Raw genomic sequence first — 25,910 nt, forward strand, 5'->3', positions numbered from 1 at the left:
CACATTAAAGTTTGAGAGCACCAACCTAGAAAACAATGGGTAATATTACTAGATAAATGGGAAGATGAACTTACTGGGCATTGCAAAATAGCCAATCATTAAATTTTTTTTTCCCTTGGAAGAAGTTCTGCTAAAATGGCACTGCCTGAGATCTGAGATTTGATCCCATAACTATTCTGTCATCATGGAGATTCATATATATTTATACATATATTTATAATAATCAGTATTCTATAAATGGCAGCATAAAAAGTTTAGTCTACTTAAACCAAACATTCATTTTTTTTAGGTGAGTGTGGAAGATAAGCAAGCTTGTACCTAACAGCCATTTCATCCTCTTTCAAGCTTTAAGTATGCTTCCTTTTTTTTTTTTTTTTTTTTTTTTTTTGTCTTTTTGCTATTTCTTGGGCCGCTCCCGCGGCATATGGAGGTTCCCAGCCTAGGGGTCGAATCGGAGCTGTAGCCGCCAGCCTATGCCGGAGCCATAGCAACGCGGGATCCGAGCTGTGTCTGCAACCTACACCACAGCTCATGGCAATGCTGGGTCCTTAACCCATTGAGCAAGGGCAGCGACCGAACCCTCTACGTCATGGTTCCTAGTCGGATTAGTTAACCACTGCACCACGACGGAAACTCCTAAGTATGCTTATTGCACAGCAGAGGACTGGTAAGCCAAAAATCACATTCTCCAGACTCAATGGCAGCTATTATCATGGTAGTATGTAGGTTTCAGCAATCAACCATTCCATGTAAGATCTGGAATTCTGTTTTTCCAATAGGCATAGTTATAGAGGCAATTTTTCTTCTATAATAGCAGAGGTACCAGAGGTGTCACAGTTCAGTCATTACCTTTGTGAACATCAGGAAGCATGGGTGGTACATCCATTGTGCTGGTTCAGATTACAGTTAGTATGGTGAAATTCTGGAGCTGGCTGTGGAAGTGGCAGCTTCTTGATTCTGGTAATTTCCAGACAGTAGCTGTGGTGCTAGAGTTCTGAAGCTGTTAGTTTTTTAGTGAGGAAGAACACAGCTTTTTTTTTTTTTTTTTTTTTGTCTTTTAAGAGCTGCACTCGTGGCATATGGAGGTTCCCAGGCTAGGGGCTGAATCAGAGCTGTAGCTGCTGGCCTGTGCCACAGCCACAGCAACACCAGATCTGAGCCAAGTCTGTAACCTATGCCACAACTCATGCCAACATCAGATCTTTAACCCACTGAGCAAGGCCAGAGATCGAACCTGCATCCTCATGGATACTAGTCAGATTCGTTTCTGCTGAGCAAAGGGGGGAACTCCAAAACACAGCTCTTTTAGTATCTTAGTTCTGAGGTGTGTTTTTTAGTATTGTTCCATTAATATTCTCAAATATTCTCTTCAACTATATTAATACTTCTAGCTTAAACTAAATGGAGTGTATTCTGTTCTCTGCAACTGAACTTTGATATAGTCTGCTCAATTTATTTTCAGGACCACCTATTTTTCGTTGATTTATTTAGCAAATATTTATTGGCCTTCTCTGAGCAGGTGTTGTGATATATATGTATATATATATATATCTATCAGATGTGTAAAACAACAGTTTTAATTCACACAAATTATATGTTGCTTTAAAAAACATGTTTCTAGGAAAGCAGTTCCATCCAAATACAGCAGAGAAATTAAAAGTTCCATTTCCAATCAAATCACCATAGATAGCTCATATGTCCCCTTTGGTATAATGAAAAGAAAATGGAAACTTAGAGAAAAAAGATTAGTCTTTCCAAACTTCATCTTACAAATGGAGGCAGTAAGGACCTGCCCTACCTCATAAGGTTTCTGTGAGAATCAAATGAGGCAAAGTATGGGAAACTGCCTTATACATAGTAAAGTGCTACACAGTGCTGCTTATTTATTTCTAATTGGTAATAGCAACTTTATCCTACAAAACTTTTCAACATTGAATGCAGCACCTATAAAGACAACTATTTTTATTTCCTCATTCTCAATTCAGTAAAAATTCTTATTTTCATATAATGGTATTCTTAAAGATAAATAAGAGAGTGACTACCCACTTTAGGAAAGGAATTTTCACTTTTGAAAAATAATCACAATAGGAAATCTTTCATTAAATGTGCCCTTCTCATATTTAATGCAATTGTTGATTTACAAAAAATACATTTTGGTACATTCAGTACACAAATGTGGTTTGAAAAACAGAATTATATCTTACAAATGATCTCACTTCAAATATGGATGAGTAAACCAAATTATGGATCAGATTTTGAGATACCTGAATAGACACAATTTGCAAAGTTCACAAGCTTGATTTTATGTGTTTCTTACTCCTGAGTTATGTGAAAGAGAAGATTGATTCAGATCAAGAAATGCCTAGTTAGTGTCTCCTAAGTACCAGGCAATGTTTTAGGTTTTGAAGACGGACAAATGAGGTGCATTCATCCTTTATGTTACAGTTCAGTCCAATGCAGTACTGTCTAATGCAGCAGCCAACTGTTCATGTGTCCAATGATCACTTAAGTGTGGCTAGTGTTACTCAGAAATTGAATTTTATGTTCTATTTAATTTTAATTAATTAAAATATAAATAGCCACATGGGACTAGTGGCCACTGTATAAGACAGCACAGGTCTAGGCAAAACCCAATAGCTGACTTGTGGTTACCAAAAAGACAGGGAAAAAAAAAAAAAGACATAAAGGCAAGATACTTTTCTTCTGCCTTAAAGGTGGTCTATTACTTTTCTGGTCTTAGGGATGGGGGTGGGGAAAGTGCTGCAATGGTTTAGGAAAGTAAATAGCAACAAGAGAAATAGTTATACAAATCTGTCTAAAATCTGTACCATTTGATTAAAACGTCCCCTGACATAGTTAAGAATGCAAAGATATTGCCAGGCCAGGAAAGCTAAAGACAGCAAAGTCAAAACAACTAGGGTCTAAAAAAACCAAAAAAAAAAAAAAAAAAAAACCCACAAAAAAAACCCCTAAGGTCTAAAAAAAACCTAGTTTATATGCTATCATTAGCATTCCTTGTCATTTTTATAGTAGTCTCAAGATCAAAGATGAGGAAAGAATGAGGGGTTATTGGTAACTTGCTTACCATGGAAACTTCCTTGATGGGGTAAGATAGGCCATATCCAAGATTTTTCTTTTTTTACTCAAAAAAGAAAAGAATTGGAGTTCCCGTCGTGGCGTAGTGGTTAACAAATCTGACTAGGAACCATGAGGTTGCAGGTTTGATCCCTGGCCTTGCTCAGTGGGTTAAGGATCTGGCATTGCCGTGAGCTGTGGTGTAGGTCGTAGATGCGGCATGGATGCCACGTTGCTGTGGCCTTGGTGTCGGCCGGCGGCTGCAGCTCTGATTCAACCCCTAGCCGGTGAACCTCCATATGCTGTGGGAGCGGCCCTAAAAAGGCAAAAAGACCAAAAAAAAAAAGAAAGAAAAGAAAAGAATTAAGAGCTCATATTAATGGAAAGGTATTACATGCTACTGATCACTTATAATTGGGTGTGATTTGTAGCACTGAATACCTTTTTGTTAAATGTGAGCAGCTAGCCACCAGTTAATTTCATTTTACCTATATTCCTAAGCAAGATAAATTTATTTTGATAAATTCTATTTACTCTCAACAGGGGACAGATGCTATGATTTTACTCTATTAAAATTATTTTTAAAGATGTCTAAACACTACCAATCCATATGAGTCAGAGAGAATGGTGAAAATCATTTAAATATTATTTCTAAGACTAAGGGTAAGTGGCTATAACATACAACAAGAATCTGAATTTTACCTGTCATTATCTGGCCATACACCAGATATCCTTCTAGGGTAAGTGTATTTCTTTTTGCAGATTTGTCACAAATTATTTTTTTAAGAGGCCAAATACAGTGGTAGTTCCAGCCCCAAAGCAGATGTGCTTGACGACAGCATCTGAAAGAGAATACCACTGTGGTTACACTTGAATACACAGCGAGCTAATAGTGCTTGAGGCACTTCCTGCATGGCGCATTCTCCTGGAACGGTGGCTTCTTTTCACCATAACCAAATGTGGATCAAAATTAAGGGTTTTTTTTTTTTTTTTTTTTTTGTCTTTTTTTTGGTTGTTGTTGTTGTTATTGTTGCTATTTCTTGGGCCGCTCCCGCGGCATATGGAGGTTCCCAGGCTAGGGGTTGAATCGGAGCTGTAGCCACCGGCCTACGCCAGAGCCACAGCAACTCGGGATCCGAGCCGCGTCTGCAATCTACACCACAGCTCACGGCAACGCCGGATCGTTAACCCACTGAGCAAGGGCAAGGACCGAACCCGCAACCTCATGGTTCCCAGTCGGATTCGTTAACCACTGTGCCACGACGGGAACTCCATGGGGTTTTTTGAGTAACAGAGCCATAGTGCTCATTCTTGGTGATATCCATCTAACAAGGAAAGTGGTATGACAAATAGTATACTCTGGATTTGACAAACTTTCATAGGAACTAATTGATTTGTCTCTGAATGGACTTTGTTCTAAGCTGGAGTTCATGTCAAACGTGTCTTAATTAAAATATACCTCTGGGGTGCCAATCCTTGGAAATATTGCTCAGGAGTAAGGTGAAGTTTTATTTGGTTTTTGCAGAAGCGGAGGCAGCAAACAAAAGTTTTGTATGTTCAGTGAAATAGCAATATTGAAAATTGAGTTTGGGTATGAAAATCTTATAATTTGCATCTCCAGTTGTTCAAATGATGCATCAATGGTGACTTTCCTTATGATTTCTAGGTCTTGTCTATAGAAATTACATTTTAAAATGAATACAACAGTGCATTCATTATATTTGTAATTTCATATGGAAGCTAAATTAATTTCATTATGCCAATTAAAAAAGTAATAATTATAATCTATTTATGTCTTCCTAGAGTTATAGCTATATAAGTCCTGGTAGAAATTAGGGAATGAATAAGTATCATGATAAGTGACTCTAAATTCCAACTGTGTATCTGTGGCAGTATATTTCACCATCACGCGGCAATACTTAGGAGTTCCTGTCGTGGCGCAGTGGTTAATGAATCCGACTAGGAACCATGAGGTTGCAGGTTCCATCCCTGGCCTTGCTCAGTGGGTTAAGGATCTGGCGTTGCCGTTAGCTGTGGTGGAGGTTGCAGATGCAGCTCTGATCCTGCATTGCTGTGGCTCTGGCGTATGCCAGCGGCTACAGCCTGGAGTAGACCCCTGGCATGGGAACCTCCATGTGCCACGAGAAGCAGCCCTAGAAAAGGCAAAAAGACAAACAAACAAACAAAAACCCTACAATACTTAAATCATTCTTTTTGACTAAGAGTACTGGCTCTGCAATCAGATGCTTGGGTTATAGTTCTGGCTCTCTAGTTACTAACTGTGGCTCTAGGGCAGGTCTTAACTTCTAGACTTTCTTTAACTGTACAATGGGCATAGTAATAATAATACCTCTGTTAGGAGGTCTCTGTCAGAATTTATTGACATGACTCTTATAGTGGTTAGCACAGTGCCCGGTATATTGTGAGTGGCTATTACTGTCACATGTATGTTAGCTATGCCTTGTAGCCTATCTCTTGGGTATGTGCCTTCTTTCCTCAACTAAAACTGTAAGCTTTGAGAAGGCAAAAATCAGCTCATATAGTTTTCTAGTCTCTTCATCACCCAGTACAATGTCTTATAATTTACTTTAGATAGGTTGGCAATGAGATTTAAAACTAAACAGCAGTTTGGGGTTAGATTATAAAGGACTTTGACTATGAGTTTCCCCAGACCTTCCCTGGACCTCCCACTCTAGCATAACCCCCAGTCCCCTTTTGAGTTGTGTCAATGGGAATTCATGGCTGCTGCCTACCCCAATAAACAGCAGCCAATCCAATCAAGCATTCAGACAATTGGCCTGAGTCCTGAGGCTGTATATAAGGTAGTGCAAAAGATATTCAGGTTGAGTTAAATAACTGATTATTTTCACACATTTGGGACCAGTTTCTGAGCTTCAAAGGCATTTCCGGCTACAGGGAAGTATGTAATATCTTTATCTCCCTTAAATTAAATCATGCAGAATAAACTTTATGCTCTCCTTCTTTAGCTCTTCTCACATTCTAGTAATGAGTAGTTAGCCTTTTCCATATCTAAGAACTTACTGTCACTGAACAACTCATCTGTAACAAGCTCAAAGGTCACTCACAGTCAATGCACTGACCTACATCCCTTAAACATGCTTTCAGAGTTTTACTTCTCAGTCTTTTATTTTTTATTTTTTGGGGGGACTCCAGGTGTGGCATATGAAGCTCCCAGGCTAGGAGTCGAATCGGAGCTACAACTGCTGGACTATACCACAGTGCATGGATCCTTAACCCACTGAACAGGGCCAGGGATCAAACCCACAGCCACATGGGTACTAGTCAGGTTTGTTTCCATGAGCCACAATAGGAACTCCTACTCTTAGTATTTTAAATTAACAGTGTGAGGAGTTTCCACTGTGGCGCAGTGGAATCGAATCCTACTAGGAATCATGAGGTTGTAGGTTCGATTCCTAGCCTTGCTCAGTGGGTTAAGGATCTGGCGCTGCCATGAGCTGAAGTGTAGGTCGCAGAGGCGGCTCAGATCTAGTGTTGCTGTGGCTGTGGAGAAGACTGGCAGCTGTAGCTCTGATTAGACCCCTAGCCTGGGAAACTTCACATGCCGCAGTTGCGGCCCTAAAAAGCAAAAATAAATAAACAGTTTGATTTGAAGGGATCGAAAAAAGAATTGTTTATTTATTTTTGTCTTTTTTGGGACGAACTCATGGAATATGGAGGTTCCCAGGGTAGGGGTCAAATCCAAGCCGTAGCCACTGGCCTACAACACCATAATGCTAGATCCAAGCTATGTCTGAGACCTACACCATAGCTCACTGCAATGCAGGATCCTTAACCCACTGAGTGCGGCTAGGGATCGAACCTGAATCCTCATGAATGCTAGTCAGGTTTGTTTCTGCTCAGCTATGATGGGAACTCCAGAATTAAGTTTAATACTAGTACATATTGACGCTAACCTACTGCTAGAGAAGTAAATACTGCATATAGCAGCAAGGTTCCACAAGGCCAGGTTGCTGGGAGAGCTGCATTTTAACCTGGCATAATTCATAGGTTGGAAGCAGGCTTTGAGCATTTAAATATTTTCACTATCACGTGAAATATTTTGAAAGTTTGGATAAGGCCTTCTAGCTCTGCTTATTGTTCCGTGTTCTGTCCAGATTTCCTCATGTATAGCCAGCTCTGCAGCTCCCTCCTTGATATTTCTTCTATTTCCATTTTATTGTAATTAAAAAAAAATTCGAATTGTTTTTTAGTTCTATTTTGTCAGTGTACACCTGTAGGCGCACACAAATTTGATCATAGCTGTATCGTGTTGTGAAAAAACTTGCAAGTGGATTCCAAAATGACAGGCAGTGTAAATTGTTAAGTACAAAACACTGTAGATTAAAGCACTGTCAACAATAAATAAAAATGGCTTTTTTTTTTTCCCTTAGGAAATAACTTTGGAAAGGAGAGAGAATAGGCTGGGGAGGAAACAATCCACACCATTAGGAAAAGAAGAGCCACATTTTGGGAAGCATCTGACCGCCAAGGATATCAGAAACATTTAAATGACTCGATCCCAGGCAACTCTCCAAGGATTAAGTCACAGAAGGCAGTTAGGTTGCGTTAGATTTGCCAGTTCCTCTCCTGAAAGATAATGGACCTTTATTTCCCAAGGCCCACTCATTCAGCCTTGTTGAGCATGTAACTTGTGCTGGGGACTGTTACAGGAACTGGGTTTGCAAAGATGAGAAAAGCCCAGTTCCTGTCTCCAAGCGCGTCTAGTTTTTAAAACAGAATATCCTAATAGGTAGCTTATAAAGGGCACCGTTTCAAAAGGGGAAAGCAGCAACCAGAAGCTTGAGGAGGCCTCAGGGCTCCACAGAGGAAACAAGCTGTGTGTGGTCCAAAGGACAACTTTGATAGGCTTTCGTGTCTTTTAAAAGATAAATGATAATGTGAAATAAATCGATCGCCCAGAAAGGAAAAGGTTGAGATGAAGGATGAAACTTTATATGGAAGGTTTAAAGCACATTTAGTTGGGGCAGGGACTTGATACAAGACCCCTCGTTATAATTGTCAGGAAAGAAGAGTCCAGAAGACCCACGAGTACTAACTGATCGAACTGACAGTCGCCCGTGTGGAGCGTCTTCTTTAGACCCGCACTTCAGTGCATGTTGACTGTTCTCGAACATCTACCTAGCGGCGGGGAGAGAATCCGTCCACTTGGATGAGATTTTGCACACAACAATGGGAGAACGCTACTTTCACGGCTCTAAGCCCTTTGCTCGCTTCACCTCCCGGAGCTTTAGGGCTGTGTGAGGTACATCTGTAGGGATTTTCTCTTTTGAAGAGAAGTAATAAAAGCATTTAAATTAGCGGGAGGGCGGTTAACACCCGCAGCCCCGGTCCCACTGCATGCCTCCTGGCCCGCCGGGGTTCGCCCCGCGCCTCACCTCCGGTTGGCCCAACAGCGCTAACGGCCGCGGTGTAGCAACCGCTCCAGGACGTTGCGCTGCAGGTGCTGCTCGGTCGTCACTCGCAGGCCAGCGGCGAGTTCTGAAGGCGCGGAGTGGGGGGGGGGGGGGGGAGGAGGCCTGACAGTGGGCAGCTTTTGACGAACGGCCTTTAGAGCCAATTGGAAGCCTGGTCGACTTTTCCCTCTGCCAATAGAGAGCAAGGCCCGGGCTGGGGGGCGCTTCCCGCGGGGTGCTGCTGGATTTGATCCTCTGCGGCGGCCGCGAAGGCGGGGGTGGAGGCTCGGCCTGGGCGGCAAGGAGCGGATTAGGGGAGGAGGGAAGACCGGAAGCAACGGTCGCGTCCCGATCCTTAGATTCGCTCCCCAGGGCAGGCTTTGGAGACGGAGGAAGAGGGAGAGGCTGAATGTTGGCTCTGTGATAAAGGGGAGCGGCCGCTCCGGAGCCTCCTCCTGGAGCGCCCCCTTCATCCTGCCCGCTCTCTGCACCCACCCGGCTCCAGGGCGCGCGGCCCCCGCGGACGCCCGGCCGCACAGACCTTTTCTGAAGAAGCGCTGCGGGTGGCGAGGACTGGCCGGCGGCGTCCGAGGCCCGCGCCCCGCCGCCACCCCCACACGCCTGCCGGCCGGTCTCTCCGGCCGCCGCCATGTCCTCCTCCTCATCCTCCCCTAGGGAGACGTATGAGGAGGACCGGGAATACGAGAGCCAGGCCAAGCGCCTCAAGACCGAGGAGGGAGAAATCGACTACTCTGCGGAGGAAGGCGAGAATCGCCGGGAAGCGACGCCCCGGAGCGGGGGCGATGGCAGCGGCGGCCGAAGCTTCTCACAGCCGGTAACAAAGCGCGGCGCCGGGTCCTCGGTGCCTGGCGGCTCCCCGGGAAGCAGGGCCCCGCGGCGGGGACTCGGCCCCGAGTCCTTCCGCCCGCCTCATTTTCCCATTTTGCTGCGCTGACCAGGTTGGGAAGCGCCGGCTCTTCTCTTTGCGTCTTTTTTCCTTTGCCCTACCTGTTTCCAGCACCTGGATCGCGAATCTAGGCTCGGCCTGGCCGCAGGCCCCGCCGCGAGTCCGCTGCCGGCCCTGAACTTGGGAAGGGTCGCGGGGCCCGGCGGCTGGGGAGGCGTTGCCGCTTCCGCTCCTGGGAACTCGGGTGCACGATTAGCCCTTTGTTTTAACTCTGCGGGCGAGTGGCCCGCGTCCGACGACCCGCTCCCTTCAGTCCCTTGCTCCAGCATCTGCGCGCCGGTCCCGATCACAGGATGGTGGCGTCGGTTCCACCCGGGGCTCTCTTCGCCTGGGTTTTGAGGAGAACCGTAGCTAAGTGACAGATTACGCTCCGGCGTTCACACTGCCCCCCCCCCCCGCGTCTTCCAAGGATTTAATTAGAAAATTTTTATTCTTGGCTGGCCTGGCGCACATATTTTGCTCCCCAGTTTCATGATTATTGCTCAGTACAGTTTTTAGCTCTTCGGTGAGAAAATATGTTGGTAGGTGTTCGCACACCACTACTTCCAAGTAAAATGAATCTTAAAATCACCTCAGTTCTTCACGGGCAGTTTGTTCCAAATCGCTCCACGAAAAGCGGAACTGAATTCAGGACTGCATCAAACACACGTTCCTAGATTCTTATTTCTCTCATCAGAAAGATTAGCTGGAGGCAGAAGGAATGTGAAAATCGTTTTATTCACAGCAAGTGGTAACTCAGCTTCCGTTGGATGGAGATTTTAAGGGAACAAAGCAAACATTTTTGTTCTTTTTGGTGCACTTAAGCTGTCTTGATGATTAGATGTTCTTTTAACAGTTGAAACATTTTGTGATTTTTTTAAAGCTCACTTTAGCCGAAATTTACGAAATTGTTCACATATATTTTAAGATGTTTCTCACCTTTTACAAGAGGCAAATTAGATGTTATTTAGCTCTTGTTTTCATTTTTTTGTAAAAAAAAAAATTCCGGTCAGTAGCCCTCATGTTAGTTTCCAAATAGGGTAAGGTTGCAACACATTTAAAAAAGGAACTTTTCTTTCTCTAAATAACAAAGCTTTCTTATGGCTAGATACTGCTTTCTTTCCACTTTTGTACCTAGCTGTTTGGAATATTCAAAATGTAACTTAAAAGTATAAATAAAGGAAGTGCATTTCTTCTTAGGAAGTTTCAGTTCAAAGCAAATCTTATGTGGAAGTTGGAAACAAGAATATTGTAACTGATGTTTAGATGCATTGGATCATTGTATTTCTTCTGCTGAAAGTCTTGAGTTTTTGTGCAGTAGCATGAAATGTCTTCCATTAAGTGTCTTGGAAAGATATTTTAACCAGTTTATAAAAAAAAATGTTTTTGAAAACTTTATTAAGCCAGTAGTATATTATTTTGGATGTTGGGAAGAAAATAGTTTACAATTAATACATCTTTAGTTAATTGTATCTAGCAGCGGATATAGGTCTTGGGGAGAGTCAGGAGTCTTAGCTGGCATATAATCTCTGTGACTTTGGGAATGTCAGTTTACTATTCTGTGTTAGTCTTTAAAATGTGAAAGTTGAACTTTCCATGCTTTCCATACCTGAAGTTGTAGTTCAGTTATTAATGGAATACAGCATTTAAATTACCCAGGCAGAAACTAATATATGCAGAATTAGTTATAAATTCAAATTTTATCTTACTGCCGGTGTGTTTCTTTCTTTCTTTCTTTTCTTTTTTTTTTTTTTTTTTTTCTTTTTTGCTGGTCTTTTTTTTAGGGCAGCACCTGCGGCATATGGAGGTTCCCAAGCCTGGGGTCCATTCTGAGCATAGCCACTGTCCTACATCACAGCCACAGCAACACCAGATCTGAGCCGCATCTGCAACCTACACCACAGCTTCACAGCAAGGCCAGATCCTTAACCCACTGAGCAAGGCCAGAAATCGAACCTGTGGCCTCACAGATACTAGTCAGATTCCTTTCCACTGAGCTAGGATGGGAGCTTCCACTGTGTGAATTGCTTTTATTTAACAGTAGAACCAATACTGCACTGTGAAATCTAATGAAGGATTATTTTTCCTGTTTTTAAAACATTTTTCTTCTTGTGATTTTGGGTACTATTTTGAAATCATTGCAACTATGGAAACCTGTACATAATAAAATTTCACTAGGATAGGAATGCCCTGAATAGAAGTTTACTCTCTATAGAGTGCATCATTATCCAGAAATATGGTAATTCATCTAACTGAAAAGAGTTTGGCTCAGCCTCAGCCCAGCCCCAGAAGAAATACATTTGTGATCAAACTTTAAGTAAATACAGATTAGGTACAGTCCTGGGTCATCTTTCCAACTCTAGTTGAAAGTTTGTAGAAGTACAGTAAGACTTCAGGTGTTTACATTGTTGGCTTTTCATAAGTTTCCTTAAGTGCTTTAATAATAATTATGTTTAAAGAAGAGTATAAGTATTTAAGAAAAACTTTCTACAGATGCTCCCGATTTAAAAATGAATTAATCATTGTGAATGATCATGATGTCTTAAGGTGTAAGGAGAAACGAGTTTATAGTTTAGGTGTGAGAAAAGACACCCTTCAAATTTGTGTCTTCTAGGACTTTGAAGAGGAAAAACTCCCAGACTGTTTCAAATTCTTTGGACTGTGTCTTCAACAAAACTTGTCTGTGGAGTGCTTGATTATATCATGCTGAGTATTTATATGGTTACTTTATTCTTGTGCAGTGAATTGTGTTCTTAAATTTAGCAGGCATGATCTTCAGGATCATATTAACAGTACATGTCTGTATCTCCTTGCTTTTAAGAAAGCAGCTTGACTTCTAACTATTAGCGCTTCACTAGGCAAAATTAACTGAGAAATTGAATTGGTAGGTTACCCAGAAAAGATCTGCTTTTATAAAGATGGGTATCAGTAAAGATTTATGGAGTGCTAATTCACTTTAGAGACTTCCAGGTTTTTCTTTTACTCTATTCTGCTGGTGAATAAACAGGTAAATCAAAGATTGTTAAAGTGATTTGTTTGCTGATGAGGTGAAAATTTAAGTTTTTCATCTTTTAATCAATAGACTTGTACAATAGCAAAATGCCAAGCTAAAAATAAAGATGCTAGGATTTCCAATCAAAGGAATATGCTTTATGTAGAGAATCTAGTTTGAATTTAAGATATACTGTTAAACTTGGTCTGAATTACAGAGATGGTAGGAATATTATGATGACTTACTGGGATGAATGTAGAATGGAAGATAGAATGAAGTCTCTTTGTTAGCTTAGCTCCCACAGTAAAAGTTTAGGGACCGTGACAGTGAGCATAGTAACTACGTTCTGAAGAAAAAAAAGTTCAAGGTTGTGTACCATGGAGGTAAGTGCTAGAGCCTTGAAGCTTCTGTGACAGTAATGTCCTATGTCACATTTAGCTAAGCTGTTAGAGCGACAATTTTAAGCCTAGTTTTGGGATGTAAATGAAAAGTTAATAGGTTTTCCTATTTTTGGGTTTTAACAAGTGACTATTTCTTCATATTAGTACATATAGTGAAAAGTGCTGTTAATAGAGCCATAAGCTCAACCAAAGCAGGTGTCTTGGCTCTGCTGCCAACATGCTTTGCGACTTAACCTCTTTGGAATTCAACTTGCTACCTATCACATGAGATGGTTGGATTAGATTATCACTGTGATCTCTTAGCTTATTAAAAAGTAATACTTGAGCCCTATCATGTGCTAGGTGCTGTTCTTAGTAGTGAGTATATTAAAAAAAAATCTGAAAATCTGTGATTCTGCGTCATTTAATTTTTTTCCCTCTATATGGTATTGAATACAATTTCCAAAGCCTGCAATTACAGCTATACCACAACACAGATGAGCTTAAATAAAATGAAAAGGGGACAGGGGTAGAGACTTTATTGGGCCATATAACTAGGAATTTCAAGTGTGGCACTAGTTTGGGCATGGCAGGATCTAGGGATTTAGATGATGTCATAGGGACTAGATTCTCTCTTCCTGTGTTCCATCTCTATTTCCTCTGTGTAGTGATAAAGCTAGGCTTACATTCTTTTTTTTTTTTTTTTTTTTTGCCTTTTCTAGGGCCACTCCTGCAACATATGGAGGTTCCCAGGCTAAGGGTCTAATCGGAGGTGTAGCCACTGGCCTACGCCAGAGCCACGGCAATGCAGGATCCAAGCTGCGTCTGCGACCTACACCACAGCTTACGGCAACGCCGGATCCTTAACCCACTGATCAAGTCCAGGGATCGAACCAGCAACTGACTCATGGTTCCTAGTCAGATTCGTTAACCACTGTGCCACGATGGGAACTCCTAGGCTTACATTCTTACAGCTGACAAATAAAGAGAACACAGTCTCTCCCCTAGAGCCCATATCTATCCCCTCTGATCAGCTATTTTTTTATGTCTTGCTATCCCCAACCAATCAGTGGACTGCCTCTGAAGTTAGGGTGTCATGACTGTTTGACTGAGACAACTAGTGGAATAATAAGGGGTTGAGGAGTTTTTATTTGTTTTTGCATTTAACCAGAAGAACGGGCAATGGGTTCTGGGTAGGCAAAACCCAGTTTCCTGGTGGCCTAGCTGTTAAGGATCTGGCGTTCAGTGCTGTGGCCTGTGTTGATCCCTGGCCCGGGAACTTCTGCATGCTGCGAGTGTGCAAAAAGAAAAAAAAAAAGGAAAAAGAAAAAGACCAAGTAAAGAAATGTGATAGTTTAATTTAGTAAGAAAAAAACATACTAGTTAACTCTAAACATAGTGTGAATAAAAAGATGTTTACAGCTGTCCTTTAAACTAGTTTGTTCTTGGTCTATATGAAGTATCCCAAGTAAAAGGGAGGACAGTTTTAAATATCTGAAAACATTATACTCATTTCTTGGTACTATGTTGATAAATTCTTTTTTTTTTTTTTCTTTTTTTTTCTTTTTTCTTTATTTCTTTTTGTGTGTGTGTGTGTTTTTAGGGCCACACACATGGCATATGGAGGTTTCCAGGCTAAGGGTCTAATTGGAGCTGTAAGCTGCCAGTCTGCACCAGAGCCACAGCAACATGAGATCTGAGCCGCATCTGTGACCTACACCATAGCTCCCGGCAATGCTGGATCCTTAACCCACTGAGTGAGGCCAGGGATCAAATCCAAAACCTCATGGTTCCTAGTTGGATTCATTTCCGCTGTACCACGAGGGGAACTCCAGATAAATTCTAATGTATCTAGGAAATTATTACCAGAATAGAGAAGGCACTCAAAATCACATCATAAGAGGAATGACAGGAGAATCTGAGATGTACTCAGCCTGAAGAGTAAACTTAATTGTGATTTAAGAAATCATGACAAATAATAGGAAGGTTATGGTAGAAGAGGGAAATGAAGATAAGGATAGGAGGTGGCAACTAATTTTTATTGGACCCTTGTTCAAGAACTACATCTAGCACTGTGCTAGACTTTTATATTTGTCTAATTTGTTTGTTGTAATTTTAAGTGGTGAGGATTTTGTTTTCTTATTTTTTTAAAAGCGAAACTGAGGTTAAGAAAGGTTAAGTAAGTAGGAGTCCCCATTGTGGCTCAGTGGAAAGGAATCTGGCTAGTAAACCATGAGGACTCAGGTTCGATCCCTGGCCTCGTTCAGTGGGTTAAGGATCCGGCATTGCCATGATCTAGGTTGTAGGTCACAGATACGGCTTGGATCTGGTATTGCCCTGGCTGTGGTATAGGCCCGTGGCTACAGCTCTGATTCGACCCTAGCCTGGGAACTTCCATATGCCACAGGCATAGCCCTGAAAAGGAAAAAGAGAAGGTTGAGTAAGTAGCATAAGATCATAGAGCCAGTAAATGTCCAAAGATGCAAATGCTGGTCTGAGGAGTAGAAAGAAAGGCCATTATGTATAGAAAATTGCAGGGAGGAGTTCTTCTTGTGGTGCAGCAGAAATGAATCTGATTAGGAAGCATGAGGTTGAGGGTTCTATTCCTGGCTTTGTTCTGTGGGTTGGGGATTGAGTGTTGCCGTGAGCTGTGGTGAGCTGTGGTGTAGGTCACAGACAGGCCTCGGATCCCTTGCTGCTGTGGCTGTGGTATAGGCTGGCAGCTGCAGCTCTGATTGGACCCCTAGCCTGGGAACCTCCATATGCCGTGGATGCAGCCCTAAAAAGCCAAAAAAAAAAAAAAAAAAAAAAAAAAGAAGAAGAAAAAAGAAAAAATTATAGGGAGACCAATTTGAATGCATGTTAGTAAGAATTTTGTTTTCCTGTTGTTGGAGGTGTTTAAGGATAATCACTTGGAATAGGTCTTTGTGTGTTTGGTTTTGGGGAATTTGGGGGATGAATTAATTGAATTTGAGGTTGGTCGTGTTTTTTCTTTTGGTCTCTTTTTTTTGGCTGTGACTACGGCATGCAGAAATTCTCTGGTGAGGGATCAAACACATGCCAGAGCAGTGACAACGCCGCATCCTTAACCTCTAGGCCGCCAGGGAACTCCAAAGTTGGTCTTTTTTAATCCTGTATTTGTTGGAGGGCGGAAGAGGTTGTTCAATGGCTGTTAAACACATGTTATGCATGGAGATGTTGGGAAAACAAAAGGCCTGAGGTCATTGTGCCTGGCCTTTGTGAGTTTACAGGTTTCTGTTATATGAGAGATGATAGAAACTTCACTTATAGGCTGCTGAGCTTCCCTTCTCTTTAGTCGAACATGGTCTTCAATCTGCAGTAGTCAAAATTGGCACTCAGGATTGGCATTATTGGACTTTGTCTTTGAGATAGGCTTTGAAGGGCTAGAAGTTTATAATTGGTCCATACTTTGCAGTGAGGACCAAATAATACCTCCGTTATAGTTGACCCAGTTTACCTAAAGAAGGGATTGAGTAATGAAGAAAGTATATGTAAATTGTAGGCATGTTTCCATTTGCTGGGTACTTATTTGGAATATTGTTTCTAGTCTAATAAAGTCAGATATAAATAGACTGAAAGAGAGCCTAGATAACTAAACATTTGAAATGGAAAGAATTTGGGCTTCTGTATGAGAAAGGATTAAAAAAAACTCCTTCAGTTTTAGAAGACATGATTAAAGTATTAATATATAGATGGGAGTAAAGAGTACTGACTTATTCACCAATTTAGATTCAGATGCATAGTATGATACTTAAAGGAGGTGATTCTAGAGTAGTAAAATAATCTGTTGATTTCAGATTTCTTATCACCATTACATAGTATAGGTAGAGATAAAATGTTGATAGAAGAAATGTGTTAGTATTTGAGGGGGAAGAAGAGGGGTGGTAAAAATAATAGTTTGAAAAGATATTTTTAGTATATCAGTTTTATATTTGGAAACAATCCTAGGGTTTTTTCCTTTTTAAAATAAACAACAGAAAGGATGAGAGAATTTTAAGTTCAAGAAAAGGGGACATAATTTAAAGATAGAGATGTGTCAAGGTACTCATGAAAGGCAGTCATTGAGTTAGATTAAGGGAAATACAGAGGGTATGGGATATGTTCTCAGCTTTGGGGTTGAGATAATCATGCCTTCCCCTAAGTATCATATTGATTGCATTTAACATCTTCCAGCTTTTAGAGAAGGACTTATATCTTGATCTCTTTCATTTAGGAAATATAATTAATAATATATAAAAATCAGATCTTTGGAGAGATTTTTAAATTGGTCCTGTAATCCATTTCTTTGTAAAGAAGACCAGTTTGAAAAATACTCATGTTTTTTAGCACTATATTCAAGAAAGTTATTATTCGTGATGGGAAGGGAGATAGGAAAAGATGTGTTCAACTGATTGGTAGTGAGTTAATGATTATATTTTTATTCTTCATACCTTTCTGTAGGTCTTGAATTTTATATAATGAAACAATTTCCTAGCTTTTTAAATGTAAAATGTTTAATTACATATGCTCTTTACCTAGATTCAGCAGTTTTGAATATTTTGCTTTTTGGGATTTTCTCTATATATGTATATCTGTGTTTATATGCATACCCCCCATACTATTTGAAATGTGAGTTGCAGACATAATGACAGTTCAACCCTGACTATCACAGCTTTCGTAAGAATAAGGGTATTCTTATCACATAGTCATTATCATCATAATGGTACCTAAGACAATAAATAATTTTATTATACAACCTAATATGATGTCTATGTTTCAATTTCTCCAATTTTCCCTGAGATGTCTTTTATAATAGTTTTTTGTTTTTTTTTTTTTGTCTTTTTTTTTGCTATTTCTTGGGCCGCTCCTGCCGCATATGGAGGTTCCCAGGCCAGGGGTCTAATCAGAGCTGTAGCTGCCGGCCCACGCCAGAGCCACAGCAACATGGGGTCCGAGCTGTGTCTGCAACCTATACCACAGCTCATGGCAACGCCCGATCGTTAACCCACTGAGCAAGCAAAGGGACAGAACCCGCAACCTCATGGTTCCCAGTCGGATTCGTTAACCACTGCGCCACTACGGAACTCCTATAATAGTTTTTATCTATTATCAAATGAAGGCTCCCATGTTACATTTGGTTGTTGTTTCTCTTTAGTCTCAATCTGAAATCTTCCACTACTTTTTGAAGAGCCTATGCCAATTTTTTTTTTTTTTTGCTTTTAGTCCTTTGCCAGCTGATTTCTAAGGAACAATGGAGATGACTGTCTAATTTCTTGCAGTTTATTATTGTTTAATTATTTTTAGAGTAACACTTATTTATACTTTATTTTGTTTGTTTGTTTGTTTTTGTCTTTTGTTGTTGTTGTTGCTATTTCTTGGGCCGCTCCCGCGGCATGTGGAGATTCCCAGGCTAGGGGTTGAATCGGAGCTGCAGCCACCGGCCTACGCCAGAGCCACAGCAACACGGGATCCGAGCTGTGTCTGCAACCTACACTACAGCTCACGGCAACGCCGGATCGTTAACCCACTGAGCAAGGGCAGGGACCGGACTCGCAACCTCATGGTTCCTAGTCGGATTCGTTAACCACTGCGCCACGACGGGAACTCCTTATTTATACTTTAAGTGTATCCTCTAAGTTAGGTTTTTAGGTATTTAGAGCTTTCTACATTATTGTTACCCAGTAATATTTAAGAGCTTAATGATGATAATGTGCTTTTGGTTGTTGAGTTCCACTGAGGCAGTCATTTGTTAAGGCTGCGAATAGGTTGCTAATGGTGTTGGTATACATCGGGTACAATCATTTCAAATGTAGTGGCATGTAGTGAATATCTGTTTAACCATAGAAAAGACTCAGCATAAGCAGTTCAAATGAAATTCCAAGGGTTGAATTAGTATTTGCAAAGGACTGAACTTATTTGTTGGATTTGAGAAGTGTAAGAGTAGTCTCATGGTTACTTTATATATTTAAATTAATTTTTTTCTTCAAACTCTGACATTTTTTATTGGCAGGGCACAAAACTGTTTTCTTGCATCTTTTTTTTTTTTTTTTTTTTTTTTTTTTTTTTTGTCTTTTTGCTATTTCTTTGGGCTGCTCCCGCGGCATGTGGAGGTTCCCAGGCTAGGGGTCGAATTGGAGCTGTAGCCACTGGCCTACACCACAGCCACAGCAATGCAGGATCCAAGCTGTATCTGCAACCTACAACACAGCTCACGGCAACGCCGGATCATTAACCCACTGAGCAAGGGCAGGGACCGAACCCGCAACCTCATGGTTCCTAGTCGGATTCGTTAACCGCTGTGCCACGACGGGAACTCCGTTTTCTTGCATCTTCAGCTACACCTCTGATTAGACCCCTAGCCTGGGAACCTCCGTATGTCATGGGTGCAGGCCTAGAAAAGGAAAAAAAAGAAAGAAAAATTTTACCATGTAGTAGAAATTGACAGAACACTGTAAATCAGCCATAATGGAAAAAATAAAAATTGTTAAAAAAATTAAAAGATAAGAGGAGTTCCCGTCATGGCGCAGTGGTTAACGAATCCGACTAGGAACCATGAGGTTGCAGGTCCGGTCCCTGCCCTTGCTCAGTGAGTTAACCATCCGGCGTTGCTGTGAGCTGTGGTGTAGGTTGCAGATGTGGCTCGGATCCCGCGTTGCTGTGGCTCTGGCGTAGGCCGGCAGCTATAGCTCCGATTCTACCCCTAGCCTGGGAACCTTCATATGCCGCGGGAGCGGCCCAAGAAATGGCAAAAAGACAAAAAAAAGAAAAAAAAATTAAAAGATAAGAAAAATTGTTGTCTCTATAACTAGAAAGGGATTTAATTTTCTTAAAATTTTTCTTAAATTTTACTGGTAAAACATTAATACTTTTAGAAGAAAAATCTATCTATAATAGTTTTCTTATATATATAAATGAATTGTACATGGTAGTAATTTCTTTCTTTTAAAAAAATTATTTAAAAAAGGGAGTTCCCATCATGGCACAGCAGAAATTAATTCAACCAGGAACCGTGAGGTTACAGATTCGATCTTTATCCATTCATCTACTGATGGATACTTAATGTTGCTATTGAAGTCATTTCTGAAGTGATACAAGAGAGATAGATGCCCAGTGGCTAGTTGTAAATATAGATCTTTGTCTTAACAGAAGTTGAGTAAGTAAATGAGAGCTGTTTTCATTTTCAAGATAATTCTCATACATAGTTCCTTTTAGAGTAAAGTTTAAGACTGTGTAAAACTTCTAGCTGGGCATACTCAAAGATACACAGAAGTCCAGGAAGGTTTCCATTTTTGAGCACTGTTTGTTCAGCAAAGATATTACCTTGTATAAATTTGTCAAGAGTACTAAATCAATAACTTAAAATTTTAGTAGGACTAGGAGTTCCTGTCATGGCTCAGTGGTTGATGAATCTGACTAGGAACCATGAGGTTGCGGGTTCGATCCCCAATCAATGGGTTGAGGATCTGGCATTGCTGTGAGCTGTGGTGTTGGTCGCAGATGTGGCTGGGATCCTGTGTTGCTGTGGCTGTGGTGTAGGCCAGTGGCTACAGCTCCAATTCGACCCCTAGCCTGGGAACCTCCATATGCTGTGGGAGTGGCCCTAGAAAAGGCAAAAAAAGATAAAAAAAAAAAATTTTTTAGTAGGACTAGGTAGCCAATTAAACAAGGACATAAGATTATATTAATCTATATTCCAGGAAAAACCAAATATATAATCTTTATATTAGAGGAAAAATTGTAATTGAGACTTTTTGTTCATTTGGACTACTCGAGATTTTGATTTTATAGACGTGAAATTGTGGAATTATGATGATAAAGTATATTTCCAGTTGTAGCATGATGTATCTGCTGAAGTCTTTTTCTGAGATTTCCTTGAAGTTGAAATAACTTATTTTTTATTGACGTATAGTTGATGTACAGTATTATATAAGTTGAAGTTGAAATATTAAGTAACTTATTTGTACTTTTTATTAAGAGAAAATACTCCCTTTTAAGAAGTCAAAATGTTCATACCAAACATTTAATAGATGATTTTTATTTTTTAGTCAGGTCCTTTTGCTAACTTGTGATTGCAATTTTTTAAAATATTTGCTTTTTAATGCAAAGATGGATTTTAATGCAAAGATGGATTTACTGAAATATTTTGACTTTTAAGGTTTTTAATTAGAAATTATTTTATCTTGCTAGGAGGCAGGTGGAAGTCATCATAAAGTTTCTGTTTCACCTGTTGTCCATGTTCGAGGACTCTGTGAATCTGTGGTGGAAGCAGACCTCGTGGAGGCTCTGGAAAAATTTGGGACAATATGGTAAGACCAATGGGGACTTCATGCAGATTCTGAAAACAGTATGGTGGAACAAATTTGCTTGCTTATTACTACAAGCTTTGATATTTAACCATGGTATATATTATTTGTCTATGACTATATTTCTTTGAAATCTTTTAAGTCTTTCAGGGATGACGCATGGGTGAATTTTTGTAGATCAATCATCACTCCTCACTTCTCAACCAGCTTGTGTATTAATTTGATTATTGCATCTTCAGTCTTATTGTCCAATGAGTCCATGATTCCTTAACTCTGCTTTAAACCACTGGGTTAATTAATCACATTTTTAATCTTGAGAGTTTCAAATAGTGGTACTTAAATACTGATTTTGTTTGTTTGTTTTGAATTATTTGGTAATAATTTGGCAATAAAAAGTGACTAGATTAGGGAGTTCCTGTCGTGGCGCAGTGGTTAACGAATCCGACTAGGAACCATGAGGTTGCGGGTTCGATCCCTGGCCTTGCTCAGTGGGTTAAGGATCTGGCGTTGCCGTGAGTTGTGGTGTAGGTCACAGACGTGGCTCTGGCGTAGGCTGGCGGCTACAGCTCCGATTCGACCCCTAGCCTGGGAACCTCCACATGCCACTGGTGCGGCCCTAAAAAAGGCAAAAAGACCAAAAAAAAAAAAAAAAGGTGTGTGGAAAAAGTGACTAGATTAAAGGTAGGCATTATTTACTTAGGTTTATGTTGCTGTGAGTTCTTATGCAGATCATGAGCAGTCAGTGTTTTATCCTCCTAGCTCGTCTTCCTCTTGTGTTTTGTATTTACTCAGCCTCCTTCTTTCTTTTCCCATAGCTGGTGTATGCTTAAGAATATTGACTTAAATTATGAAAAAAATAATTAGAAAAGTGAATCTGCTGCCAAAAATAGACATTCAGAAGTTTCTAAATTATTATTGGAGTATGCCTGGCTGTTGTTCTCTTAGTATGGATAATCTAGAGTTTATTATTTTTTTCCATTGATGGATATATTTGGGGTTTATGTTATAGGTATCAGAGACAGAGACTAAGTTAAAATATATAAATAGGAGAGAAATTTCAGTATATTTGCTGAGATCCCTTGATTGCTTCAGTTTTATAAAAATGTATGTAGAGTTTTGAGTATGAAAGGATGGTGCATATATAGATGTTGCAGGAGTGATCAGAGATGTCCAACAGAGAAGAATTATTCTTAAAAGGAGTAGTGTTAGGTAACACCTTCCATCATGGCTTTTTTTTTTTTTTTTTTTTTTTAAATCTTTTTTGGGCCTCACCTGAGGCATATGGAAGTTCCCAGGCTAGGGGCTGAATTGCAGCTGTAGCTGCTGGCCTACTCCACAGCCATAGCAACTCAGGATCCAAGCTACATCTGTGACCACAACTCACCACAAGGCTGGATTCTTAACCCACTGAGCAAGGCCAGGAATCGAACACGCCACCTCATGGTTACTAGTCACATTTGTTTCTGCTGCGCCATAATGGGAATGCCAAAACTTTTTTTTCTTTTTTCTTCTTTTTAGGACTGCACTCGCAGCATATGAAGGTTCCCAGGCTAGGGGTCTAATCAGAGCTGTAGCCACCAGCCTACGCCACAGCAACATGGGATCTGAGCCATGTCTTCAACCTACACCACAGCTCATTGCAAGGTTGGAACCTTAACCCACTGAGCAAGGGCAGGGATCGAACCCACAACCTCGTGGTTCCTAGTTGGATGCATTTCTACTGCACCAAGACGGGAACTCCTGTAAGGACCTTTTAAGTGGTGCATTGTCCCATGGAGTTATAAACAGATGGTTATCTCTGGATTATTTTTCTTTTGTTCTTATATATTTAGGGCTTTAAAAGTTGTTGGGTTTTAAAGTTGGTAGTTTTTTTGGTGGGTTCTTTGTTTGTTTGTTTGTTTGTTTTGGCTGTGCACATCGCATGCAGAAGCAGAAGTTCCTGAGCCAGGGATGGCATCCAAGCCACAGCAGTGACAATGATGGATCCTTAACTGCTAGCCCACCAGGGAACTCCCTTAAAATTATTTCTTATAGTCAAGAAATACTGAAGCAATGTCAGTAAACAAGTTGATGAGCAAATACAGTTGAAATCTTTAGGGGAATAATAACTATTGATATTTTGATGTTATATATGACTATGACTTGCATGTCTTGATTAAAGAAATAGAACTATTTATTGAAGTTTGTGAGTAATTTGAATTACTTTTGAGCAGTCTGTCCATCTTTAGATCCTGTACTATTTGTTTATTTGTTTGGGTGTTTTGTGTTGTTTTGTTTTGGTTTTTGCTTTTTTAGAGCCACACCCACAACATATGGAGGTTCCCAGGCTAGGTCCAGTTGGAGCTGTAGCCACCAGCCTACACCACAGCCACACCAGATCCAAGTCATGTCTGTGACCTACACCACAGCTCACTGCAGTGCCAGATCCTTAACCCACTGAGGAGGTCAGGGATTGGACCTGCATCCTCATGGATACGAGTCAGATTCTTTTTTGCTGAGACATTCTGACCCTGTACTGTTTTTGATACTTAGTCCATGGTAATGTGTCCCATGTATGAATGTTTAGTTAATTTGCATAGTATGTCATTCTGCCCTCAAGATTAGTGGTTTTGTGGATAGAAAAGCTGTGAAATAATTGGAACAAATTAATGTATAATTAAGAGCTTAATTGGCAAATATGTATAATAGGAGTTTCAGTTGTATGAAATGACCTTGAATAGCTGGTGGCTGCTACTAAAGCTGAAAGAACCTTGGGTGGCCTCCTAGATGAAGTAGGTATTTACCTTCAAAATGTTTAATTTATAGAACCTTTCCTTATTTTTTTGTTGATTTATTTTAATGGTATGTTTGGGGGGGGTTAAAGATTACATAGAAAGTGGTCATGTTAAAAAAATGTGTCACCAAGTTTAATTTATAGTAAGTTTATCCTTATCTAGATGCATAGCAGAGAAGTTTAGGAGAAACCATAACAAGATATTGAGAATAATTGTGTCAGGATAATGAAATTGCTTTTTTTGGTCTTTATTTTAAAATCTGTACTGAATTTCCTTCCCTCCTTTCTCCCCTCTCATTAAAGGAGAGGATGCTAGGTAGTGGTTTAGCTATACCAGTTTAAATTTTAAAACAAAACTCTTGAGACCTAATTTTTTTTTCCTTTAATGGCTGCACCTGCAGCATATGGATGTTCATAGGCTAGAGGTCAAATCAGAGCTGCACCTGCTGGCCTATAAACACAGCCACAGCAACGCCAGATCTGAGCCTCATCTGCGATCTACGCTGTAGCTTGCAACACCAGATCCTTAACCCACAGAGTGAGACCAGGGATGGAACCCACATCCTCGTGGATGTTAGTCAGATTCTTAACGTGCTGACCCACAATGGGAACTCTTCCTTTAGCTCACTTCTTATTGAAGTTATAGAAAGCAGTTATTGCTACAAACAGATAAGTCTGTTATAATAGGCCAATAAAGAATTTATTTTTGATCTTTATAATTTTTCTGTTTCCAAAGAGCCAGAGAGCATTATTAATGTATTTACTTGGTGGTATCATTTAGCTATTAAACCAACTTATATTAAACCAACTGAAAGGAGAATGTTGGTGTTCCTATCATGGCACATCGGAAACGAATCTGACTAGGAACCATGAGGTTGCAGGTTTGATCCCTGGCCTAGCTCAGGGTCCGGCATTGCTGTGAGCTGTGGTATAGATCACAGATGTGGCTCGGATCTGGCATTGTTGTAGCTCTGGTGTAGGCTGGCAGCTGTAGCTCCGATTAGACCCCTAGCCTGGGAACCTCCAAATGCCATGGGTACGGCCCTAAAAGGACAGAAGACAAAAAAAATAAGAAAATGTTTTTTATTTTGTAATTCCTTCAGCATAGGCCTGGTTTCATGTTTTGTTTTGGTTTTTTTTTTTTTTTTTTTTTTTTTTGGTTTTTTTTTCGTATGCAGGATTTTATAACTTCAGCAAGGAGTTTGTGTTTCTAAAAGGAATGTTTCTCTTATGGAATTTGTATCTTGCATTTATATTTGGTAAACTTAATTCCAGGAGTTACTGTGTCTATGCTTTCTTCTTTGATTTTGAGTGATGTGGGTTGAGAGAGCTGATAAAGTCTCATAGACCAGCGAGTACTTATTAAATACCTGTCATATGCAGGCTCCATTTCTAGATTCTGAGAGTATAAAGATGAATGAGGCAAAGCAAGAAATTTGTATGCAGGAAATATAATTTTGACAATTCTCCAAGTTGTTTAAATGAGGAAGCTGAAATTCCTAAGAAATTATATAATTTACCAGGCTACAAAGTGTTCTGTTTCTTAATAAGAAACCACTTGCCAATTTTTGAAGTATAGCTGTATGGCCTGGCTGCCTGATTAAAAAGCAGCGCTGTAACTGAGTACCTGACCTGATGTTTTTTTCTCTGGCTTTCTGTTGTCATAAAAAGCATGTTAATTGTATTTTAAAATATGTTTAAGGTTCTTGTTCCTTTGACTAGAGGATATCTTGTTTCCCTGTTCTGATCTGTTCTGATTTTTCTTTTCTCTTCCTTCATTTCTTTATTTTTTATTTCATGTATTAAAATATATTCCCCTTCCCACAGAGTATACAATGAAGAGTATATACTTCACCATCTTGCTCATAGCATCTATGATTACCACATTCTAGTGAACCTTTTTATAGATTCTTTAATATTTAAAAATATTTAAGAGTCTTAGAGATTTTTATATGAAATGTGGTCCATTTGTAGTTGCTTCTTTTTATCTTTTGATTCTCTGTTTT

At 40.2% G+C, this 25,910-nt stretch overlaps 2 protein-coding genes across 23 annotated transcripts in view; one reads left to right on the forward strand and one right to left on the reverse strand.

Moving 5' to 3' along the window:
* The window catches only part of LOC102164129 (uncharacterized), a 56,333-nt gene extending 47,172 nt beyond the window's left edge, over positions 1-9,161 (reverse strand). For 6 of the 15 annotated variants that reach the window (XR_014842184.1, XR_014842182.1, XR_014842189.1 and 3 more), the window contains exons 1-2: positions 8,493-9,161; positions 3,778-3,917 (exon numbers count right to left, since the gene is read on the reverse strand). Coding sequence is in view for 2 of the 15 variants with exons in the window: in XM_085019519.1 (XP_084875645.1) it covers positions 8,191-8,235; positions 8,493-9,161 (714 nt within the window). In the remaining 13 variants the exon portion in view is untranslated. Of the gene's footprint in view, positions 1-849; positions 1,001-3,777; positions 3,918-8,027; positions 8,381-8,492 lie in introns of those variants that run through there. The other 9 variants (XR_014842183.1, XR_014842186.1, XR_014842190.1 and 6 more) reach the window with 4 other exon arrangements.
* Positions 8,754-25,910, forward strand: part of HNRNPLL (heterogeneous nuclear ribonucleoprotein L like) — a 42,691-nt gene continuing 25,534 nt past the window's right edge. For all 8 annotated transcript variants that reach the window (XR_014842181.1, XR_014842180.1, XM_021087607.2 and 5 more), the window contains exons 1-2: positions 8,754-9,345; positions 21,016-21,134. Coding sequence is in view for 6 of the 8 variants with exons in the window: in XM_021087607.2 (XP_020943266.1) it covers positions 9,160-9,345; positions 21,016-21,134 (305 nt within the window). In the remaining 2 variants the exon portion in view is untranslated. The remainder of the gene's footprint in view (positions 9,346-21,015; positions 21,135-25,910) is intronic.

The sequence above is a fragment of the Sus scrofa genome, chromosome 3 (genome assembly GCF_054392235.1).
Source record: "Sus scrofa isolate SSC_HxYL_T2T_F1_AM1 chromosome 3, Sscrofa_HxYL_maternal_Yorkshire_Landrace_v2.0, whole genome shotgun sequence".
NCBI lineage: Eukaryota > Metazoa > Chordata > Mammalia > Artiodactyla > Suidae > Sus > Sus scrofa.